Raw genomic sequence first — 9607 nt, 5'->3', positions numbered from 1 at the left:
GACTAAATACTTATGCTTACTTTTAAAAATTTAGGTTCAAGGGCAGTTAACTGTGAGCAACGGCTTCTAAATTCAAATGATGAACCGATGTACACATGCTAAGTTGGTAGCGCTACTCTCTCCACTCGGGAGGTGATGACATATAGCTACACTATGCAGCGCTAATCACTCTTCCAGTTATTATAACCTTTTCCAACTAGCTACAACTCGCACTGCTCTAGGGAAACCCTTTCTGTGGTACAGTAAGTCATGTTTTTTTCCTTCTTCTTCGTCAACACAAGAACACTTGCAATATCTATTTTGTCTGTTTACAAGGAGGGAGGCTTACCCTAGCAAGCGGGTTAACCCTAGCTGGAGGGCAAAAGATAGCCGGGTTTACAAGCAAAATTTCACAGGACAACTTAATGCGTGGTTGTAGTGCGGTACGGCGTGTAATCCCGTAGGACTTTCGTGCCGAAATTGATTTTTTCGCTGTTTTCCACTTATTTTGGGCCGAACAATAAGAATCCGATGGGGTTCAAATTTTCCGATCCCGTCTTCCCATGTTTCTGGCCACTCTAAGGATTTAATTTATGCTAATATATGCTAATTAGATGCAAAAAAGTCTTGCGAATATCCTTGCTCTTAGATTCTTAGATTCACAGCCGTATGACTATGACGTATGTTAATTTATGCTAATTAGATGCAAAAATAGGTTTTGCGAATGTCTTTGCTCTTAGATTCAAGGTACAGGGACCAAGCTTTACACGAAGCTTGCTCTTGGTGACGTTCGTCGTATAACTTAGATTTGTTACCATGGCAACCAGCAATGACGTCAGGTTTAACTACCTGCTATTTTGGTGTCGGCCATCTTGGATCCACCATCTTGGATTTTCGAACTCTCATTATTCTAAAGCAAAACAGTGAATTTTAAATAAACTTTAACTAACGAATGATTTCCGTTATGAGCGATGTCCAGTTAAGTGCAGAACGTTCTTTTATTTTCCTTTTTTGCTAAACGCACGTACTCTTTCAGTTTCTCATACGAAAATATCATTGACTTTTGTTAGTCCCATAGTAAAACGCAGACGCTTTTCGTCTTCTTTCTGCTATGTATAATACTAATGTACAGTTCCGTTATAAGTGTTCGTGCATAAAATGTGACTGAAGTTCTTATGCACCAAGACCATCCTCGTTATCAACTCATGTGCCGTCTGTGAATGGATCTGTACAGATTTTTCCAAAGCATTAACAAAGAGGAGTGTATGGAATTCCGTTCTTGAAACAGCTAGAGTCCCTTGCAGTCTGACTTGCAGCCGCATTTGGTAAGCTCAATAACAGCTTGGGATGTAGGGAGAGACAAGCATATAACGGGCACGTATGCTCCTTAGTTTCCGCTCCAGCCATTCTTTTTAATGAGGGGAAGATCTGGGCAGCTGGTGGTATAAGATTTGTCACGCATGGCTAGGAAGTTTGCGCGCTTGATGGCAGCATCTCACCTTCCAAGTTCCTGAGTCAAAAGAGCTCCCATCGAAGTTCAGGAAGGGTCGGTAGGTCCCACTTTGCAATACACTTGGCAGACAAATTTCTCTAGGTCTTTAACTTGAGTTGGCAGTTCTCTGTTGGCTAACTGGTTTTGGATAAGACCCTCATCAAGCTCTCTGAAACAGTCGATCGCGAGATGGTCGTCATCGAGTGCCATGTAAGCTTTCACCCAGGAATTTTTCGTGATACCAACAAACTTCTCTCCCCAGTCGGCTCCTGTGAGGTGGTGCAATCTAATCAGACCTTGACACTTGTGTATTCCAATCGCTTGGACTCGCTGAGTAACATCAATCTCTCTGTAGTTTGCATCCTTGCCTGTCAAAAATTCAGGCTATTCAGGTTTCCATGACGTCCCCTGGAAACCAAGTTAAGTAGCAGGACTAGTACGTCAGTGTCCGGAGAGGATACACAAATCTCTTGCGACAAATGCGCATCTAGTGAACGCAACACCTGGTTAGGGATCGGAAGGTGTTGCGTTCACTAGATGAGCGCAACAATATCAAACTACATTTGATTTTGTTATTGTAAAGCATGACCAGCTTGATGGTTGTGTTGCTGGAGAAGCGCGCTAATAATCCATTGGCGAACAAAGTGACCAGTCTCAGCTTTTTCATAGCGTCCCATAAGGAGTACTTAGAAGATTGCAACAGTTTGTCTTCAACAAATGCTTCAAACCGCTTTTGGCCCTTCTCTGCGTAGCACTGGATATCTTCCTTTGCTTTTTCAGGCACAAGAGCTGACGACAACACACTCTTCAAGGGAGACTCAACTGTAAATGGGTTACCTTCGCAGTGTAGCTCTATCGACTGGCGGAGTTTCATGGCGTTTTTTCGCGTTCTTACAGCAACATCCCAAGAGAGCTGATAGTGCTCGTTCCGCTCAGAAGCCTCGGACACTTTAGGAAAGCGTTTTATTGCTTTACCATACGGTAGAGATACAGTGACGTGACAAGAAGGTGATCTAGGGCGGCTTCGTCTTGACTTAACCCGAACATACCTCCGTGGCGCTTTAATACTTTGATCTCCTGTTCTAGCGTCTGATCTGTGAACAACCTCGTGAACGGGATCTCTGACTTCGCTACAACAAAATCCTCGGACTTCAATGCCTCATATCTCATAAGGTCCTCATGCTCGAGTGCGTTCATCTGCGCGAGGTGGCCTGGCATTGGCCGAGCGCAGTTGAGGAGATCGTGCGCGAAGAAGTACTTTATCAGGCATTCCATCTCTGCCAGGTAGCCTTCCCAGTCCCCAGAGCGGCAAGCATGGATGAGCTGTAACAGGTTGTGCAATTACTTGAGGTACTCTATCATAAATCGCGCAAGATTTCAAGTCCTTGTTCTTCACGGTCTTGTGGTTTGACCTTTTCAGAGTACCAGGGCTGGATGTCGTCATAGATGTTAACCATTTCTGGACTACGCTCGTGGAGGGCCTCTTTAAAGGATACAAAGTTACGAATAGAGTGTCTCATTTTATTCAGTTGTTCACCATTCTCTGCGTTAGCCTTGCCTAAATAATTTCCATTACAAACTTGCCATCGGGAGGAAAAAACTAAACTTTATTATGCCCATTACTGTGCTTCCTGCGCTCACGATTTCGATTTGGCACATGAGAAATGCCACGTCTAAATCAAATGCCGCATGTTTTTCATTCGAAGCGACTCAAGTTGGTATTTGATTCGGCGCATATGAAATTCGACGTCTAAACCAGGCCTAAGTGAAAAAAAAAAAAAAAACCAGCCGTAAAACTCCAAACTCGAGGCGTGTTTCGCAATTTTAAGCCCTGAAAAGAAACTTGTCAGTTCGAGCAGCACATGTTATCATTCGTTACTTAGGGTGCGTTTCTTTGTTAAGATCATTCCCCAGTATTGCACTGCGCATCCCTACTGCGCATAATTTCACACGTGATTAGCGCGCGCGCATTAAAAAATGGCGGCTTTCCCTTTACGGCTGGACCTCGCCATAGAGGTAAATCGTCATTTCCTCGAAATCGAGTACGGTGACCTATCATTTTTTTTCTGTTGTTTTGAATTGAATAATAAATTTCTCTGTGTAAAATAAATATGAACCAATTCTCAGAGTAGAACAAGAAACAATGGTCGGAAACGTGAATTTAGCAAGCAATTGTGACTACAATCATGGTGCTATTATAAAGATTTATTGGGTACAAACAAGGTGCTGTCGCTCCTAAAAGTACATGGGGACCCCTCATTTTTATTTCAAAATTTAAGTTCCTATAATATAAACAATCAATAGGCAAAGTTTGACAAAAATCTCAGTGCAGGTTCTATTTCAGCGGAATGACCTTATAAAACAACCAAGATTGGACTGTTAAGTCAGAAAACGAATTTTGCGTTTCTTTACTAAAACAGATCAATTCGAGATCACTCAGATCATGGTGCATCAAAGGAACCGAAAAATCCTTGCCCAGAGTGGATTCTTTGGTTCCTTGATCCGAGAGATCTTGGATTAATCTGTTTAGAAAAGAAACACAAGATCCGTTTTCGGATTTAAGAATCCAATCTTGGATTTTCTTAAAGAAACGCACCCTTATAGTTTATTAAAAATGCACTTTTTTCCTTTAGAAGTACGAGAGTTCGAAAATCCAAGATGGCGGATCCAAGATGGGCGCCACCAAATTAGTAGGTAGTTAATCCTGACGTCATCGCTGGCTGCCATGGTAACCAATCTAAGTTATACGACGAACGTCACCAAGAGCAAGCTTCGTGTAAAGCTTGGTCTCTGTACCTTGAATCTAAGAGCAAAGACATTCGCAAAACCTATTTTTGCATCTAATTAGCATAAATTAACATAAATTTAGTTCTTGAGGAGCCAGAAACATGGGAAGACGGAATCGGAAAATTTGAACCCCATCGGATTTTTATTATTCGACCCAAAATTAGTGCAAAATAGCAAAAAAATCAATTTCGGCACGAAAGTCCTACGGGAGCGATTTTTCGGACATAGCGGACCGCACTATCACACTCAAAGGGTCTGGAAACAAGTAGAAAGTTAACCCGGGTAGGCGGATTAACCCTACCTGGGGTGTTTACGAGGGAAAAAGTTAACCCACCTGCCAGGGTAACCCTAGCACGAAGATAGGGTAACCCGCCTACCCGGGTAACCCTGGCTGCCTTGTAAACACGACGAAGGAAAAAAGAGGAAATGTATGAATGCTAGGGTAACCCGCTTGCTAGGGTAACCCTCCCTCCTTGTAAACAGGCCCTAAGAATTAACGTACAGTAGGCAGTCTATTTAGCTTCTTTTAAGGTACCAGAAACAGACCAAATTAGAGTTAAGATAAAAATTATAAGCGTTGTTCGTCGGGCCTTGAGCAAATCTTTCATTAAATTTCTTTCAAAAAAATTGTTCATGTGCTTTTAATTTTTTTCTAGCGTTCATGTAGCGCTATTAAGTTACATTTTTCCTCGGCCAAATTACGGTTTGCATATTATGTTAAAAATTTTTATGACGGTGCAATGTTGCATAATGTTTTTGTAGCAGGTGCTATGCTGTAATTACAGTACTTGTTAGTCAAGGTGCTAAGATTTTTTCTTTTCCAGACCAGCAATCCGGCCTAGAGCATGACAACTTAATTTATACTACAGTACTGTGCAAAGGCAATGCAAATGACTTCTGTTAACACTTCAGGCTGACAATGACCGTTACTACTTGCCATCACGAGAAGCTATCAGTCTATTGTTCTCAGTTGTTTTGGGTATTTAATAGGTTTCCAGTTTCAACATTGCCCAATACTAAGATATGAGCTAAATCTTTTGGATCACGCAAAAACTGCAGATTGCCAGTTAGTTGCCTTAGCTGACTAATAGCTCAGTCAGTTAAAATACAAACGATAGAAGAAAAAGATTGAACAGCCACAAAATGAGAGACAAAACTGTTCATGCTTTGTTCTGTATTTTTATTTGAATGGTCGCCCATCAACGTTAAGTCAGTGACACAATCGCAATAAATTTTCTAATTCAAGACATCGCTCAACACATGTTTCACATGCTTCACATGCCACGCCATGTTATCCTTTGATGCAGCCTGAATATTGCAGTGTAATTTGTTCAAATCGGAACCCAAATATTTAGCTCATAGATTTACTACCGCGAACAAAAGCTCTGTTTTGCACTTTACTCACGACAAGAAGGACACTTAATTTATCTCCACTTATTCATGGCCAAGGGAAACAACTTGCATTTTTCTCGTTCTGCAGTGAGTTCAGTAATATTAGGCCAGTACTGACAAAACGGAAGTAGTTGAAAAATTGCTTCGTTCAAATCCAGCATCGCTCGCGATTTGATCGACAAATCATTTCAATATATTCAATAATTTGCTGTCATGTAGCCTGCGAATACAGCCGCCTCTCATTCGCTCCCGCTACTGCGAGCGAATGAGAGGCGGCTGTATTCACAGGCTAGCTGTCATGTTCTAAAGACTGTTTGCCTGAAAGAGAAAAATAAACCTTGAACCTCTAATATCCTAGTGCACAGCGGGTGCATCGGAACGGCGGCTTACAACCTTTGTCTACAGGCAGCCTCTACACCATTCCCCCTCGGTCACTTCACTCTCAGCCAGTCCCTTTTTGGCCCTTCCAGTTAACTGCCCGCAACATCACACTTTTGGAAAAAATATTAATATGATATGCAGAACGGAGGTCGAAGATAAACATAACGAAAAGTTAACGAAAGACAATATTTTAAAAGTAGAAAAACATATATAAAAATATATTTGAAATTAAAGTACAGCTGAATTGAAGACTTGAAGGAAGACTTGATCCAAACGAGTGCAGAAAATAAAATAAAAATGTCTACTCTCAGCTTGGGTATGTTCTCAGCATGCTGTAAAATCTGTTCAATCTCAGAGCGGTTTATCCTTGCAATAAAACTTTTTATGCTCTTGGAAGCATTTCAACACCGTGAGAAAGACCGCCTTCCCTGCTGCCGTTCGATCCCTCGGTCTTTTCCTTGACATATGGCTGTGTTCTGTCGCCTGTTGATCGTGGATATCGTTCTGCCATTGCCTCGTACGCATTGTTGACAAGGTTGAACGCATCGCTTTCTTCGTATTCTCGCCACGTAGTGTCAATAAATGTCAGCTCGACTTTCTGCTTGCCTTCCTGTTGCACTTTTTCCTTGAAAGCGGTTACTGCAGCTTGTGCTTGAAGCTCTTGGTAGTCTTCCAAGGAAGGGAACGCTTTGTCAAATTTATTCACCGTTACGAGGTCTTGATAAGCGCTCTTGAGTATATCGGAGGGATTTTTCTTTGGGTACATTGAGGCAAAGTACAAATCTGCTCGTCTTTTTCCTTGCCCCTGTGCAAGTTTTTCCATGTTGGCTTTGAAAGCTTCGACTGCCGCTTCCGACTCGAGCTTTTGGTAGGTATAAGGACTTGGTAAAGAGCCGATTTCTCGCTGAAAACAGCAGCGCTGAACGGAGACCACAACAAAGCCTATAATCAATGCCCCAGCGAGTAACAGGAGAGCAGCTGCTTGTGAATTTTTTCCCGCATTCGCGTAGTCGGCTTCGATTTTCAATTTCTCCGCCTCAGAAGCGTTGATCAACTTTGCTTCCTTCGTGCCTCCAAGAGCGGCGCAGATGAAATAATCGCGTTGTAACAAGGCCCAGAAAATCCACATAAACCCAGACAGAGAACTCTGAAAAATGATTTCGACGAGATTCTTGCCGCAGGGCCAGCGAGGGTACAAGAAACAACAGAACCGCTTGCCGCCTCGTCTTTCGTGTTGTTCATAGTAACAGCATCCACGCACAAGATTCCAAAATCCATTGTGTAGAAATAGTGTGACCAGAAACAGAAACAGGGCAGGAATGACAAAGAAACAGGCTCCATAAAATGCGAAACCGTCCGGCGGACACTGGAAGAAGTCTTCGCTTTGAACGACCGCGTTGATGCCAAAAACGATCAGTGCTATAGTCGTATTTCTGATTGCTCCAGAATGGCTTTGAAAAGCCGACTGGAACGAGGTCATAAGCTTACTTAAAGTAAACGCCATTTTGATTTTCACTTATAAGAATTTTCCTTGTTAGACTCTTGTTTACGTTCGCAACCATGCGTGGCTTAACGTATGCAGATTTAGTGGGGGCAAGGTGTTGCCTGCATAATTAACACAAATCAACACGAGGTCACGCTTTTGCATCAATATTGATCACGAGACCGATTTCAGAACTGGAGAGCGTGCATGTGTGCATGGCCAGAATGTGGCCAGAATATGGCCAGAATATGTATTAAAAGGGGTAAAATATTGGGAGAGAGTGGAAAATTCTTTGTAGGCTCTTCAACCGAATAAGGCAAGGATTTCCTGGCAGGTTAAAAACTTGCAAAATTACAAGGATTTGTAAGAAAGACCAGTGGAGAGTGACTGGAGGGCAAAGGATCTCCTTCCCTCACACATCCTAATTTCTAACGTTCATAAAAATTCCGTCTTAAAGGATATAATCCTGGAAATTTGCATGTAGGTTTAATTGTAAGTGTTCTTTCCATTTCCGATAACATTATGCAGTACCAATGACTAAATCAGTGTGTTCTTGAGAAACAAGTCAAAACGCCTATTATAAGAAGAAAGATTAAAGTTATCAATTTTGACAACAAACAGCTTTTGCTAGATGCTGCATATGGAAAAAGTTAAGTTTTTACGAAGCGTTTATTTATAAGAACTCGTCTCACGCCTTCACTTCCGGTCGTCCTGGCTATCCCCGGTTTTGGTCGAGGATGATAATCTTCGTATTGATCAGCGGAGTGTCCACAGATGGCATATCAGTCCACTTTTTGCCCAAAAGGCTCGGCCGCATTGTGGGCAACTGGTACTGGGCGGGAGAGCAGGCCGTGGTTGTTGTTGGCGCTCTTTCTTATGTCTCCGTTTTTCCTCCAACCCTTGACATCTTCTCGCTTCGAAAGTTGCAGTTCCTTCGCCGCTAGTGGTTCTCCAGAGAGGCCTGTCCTCCTGAGTGACATTGATGCTGCACTTCTTGAGGTTCGCTTTCAGCACATCTTTGAAGCGCTCCTTCTGGCCCCCTCTTGAACGCTTGCCTTCTACCAGTTCGAAGTAGAACATCTGCACAGGAAGACGTTGGTCTGGCATTCGTATTACATGGCCGCTCCACCTGAGTTGATTCTTGATGATGCTGGCTTTGATGCCAGTTGTTTTCGCGTCTTGTAATACGTTGGATCTTGTCTTCCCAGCTGATTTTGTGGACCTTCTGGAGACAGGGTTGATGGAACTTCTCGAGAGATTTCGGATGGTGACGATAGGGTGTCCAGGTCTCGGATGCAAAGAGAAGCGTTATACATCAGGAGCTTTGTTTCCGTGCGAATATCACGGTCCTCAAATGTTCGCGTACGGAGCTTGCCGAACGCAGTCCCTGCGCACTTCAGGCGATATTAGATTTCATCCTGAAGGTCGACATTTGCTGGCAGATGGCTTCCACGATAGCAGAAGTGATTGTCGATGAGATGCCAATGTTTCGCCCTAGGGTGTTTCCAGGAAACTTTCAGCCGTCTCTCTGGCAAAACAGGGTGTTGGTTATCACCAGATTGTGTTCGGCACATGTGGTCAGAAGGAGAGTCCCGTTGGCGTTGACGTTTCCTACTCCTGCCTTTCCGATGGTTCCTACCCAGAGATCGCGCTCTTTATCGACACTGGCATTCAAGTCTCCGAGGAGGATGATCTTGTCGGCTCGCGGGATGGTAGAGAGAACGTGGTTGAGCTGGCTGTAGAATGCTTCCTTGACTTCATCTTCAGCGTTGAGGGTGGGAGCGTAAGCACTGATAATGGTTGCGTGTTGGCTGTTTATCAGCTGGATTCGGAGAGTCATGAGGCGCGCGTCCGGTAAGTGGACGGCGGACAGCGGTCAGCTCAATCTCGAGCCAAGGGTTTCTCCGGCTCCGAGGTTAACGGTGCTACAATCGTGGACAAAAGTCCATGGACAATTACGTAATGTAACGAGTTATCTGTGTTCTAGAACTGCTATATCCTTTGAAAACCCGTTGCCGTCCCCCCTCCCTCCCTACCCAACACAATGTTGAAAATCAGGTGACATTGCAGGTATTAGTTTTCAACATTGTACG

The 9607-nt window shown here is 43.3% G+C and overlaps 1 protein-coding gene across 1 annotated transcript; it reads right to left on the bottom strand.

Moving 5' to 3' along the window:
- Positions 1-3971: 3971 nt before the first annotated feature.
- LOC145491906 (calcium homeostasis modulator protein 5-like) lies at positions 3972-7731 on the bottom strand. The gene has a single exon (XM_081471196.1). It carries the CDS (start codon positions 7533-7535, stop codon positions 6414-6416), a length of 1122 nt encoding a protein of 373 aa, XP_081327322.1. The 5' UTR covers positions 7536-7731; the 3' UTR covers positions 3972-6413.
- Between the last annotated feature and the right edge of the window lie 1876 nt (positions 7732-9607).

The sequence above is a fragment of the Orbicella franksi genome, chromosome 7 (genome assembly GCF_964199315.1).
Source record: "Orbicella franksi chromosome 7, jaOrbFran1.1, whole genome shotgun sequence".
Taxonomy (NCBI): domain Eukaryota; kingdom Metazoa; phylum Cnidaria; class Anthozoa; order Scleractinia; family Merulinidae; genus Orbicella; species Orbicella franksi.
Note: the sequence above shows the minus strand (reverse complement) of the source record. Positions and strands in the feature narration are given on the sequence as shown.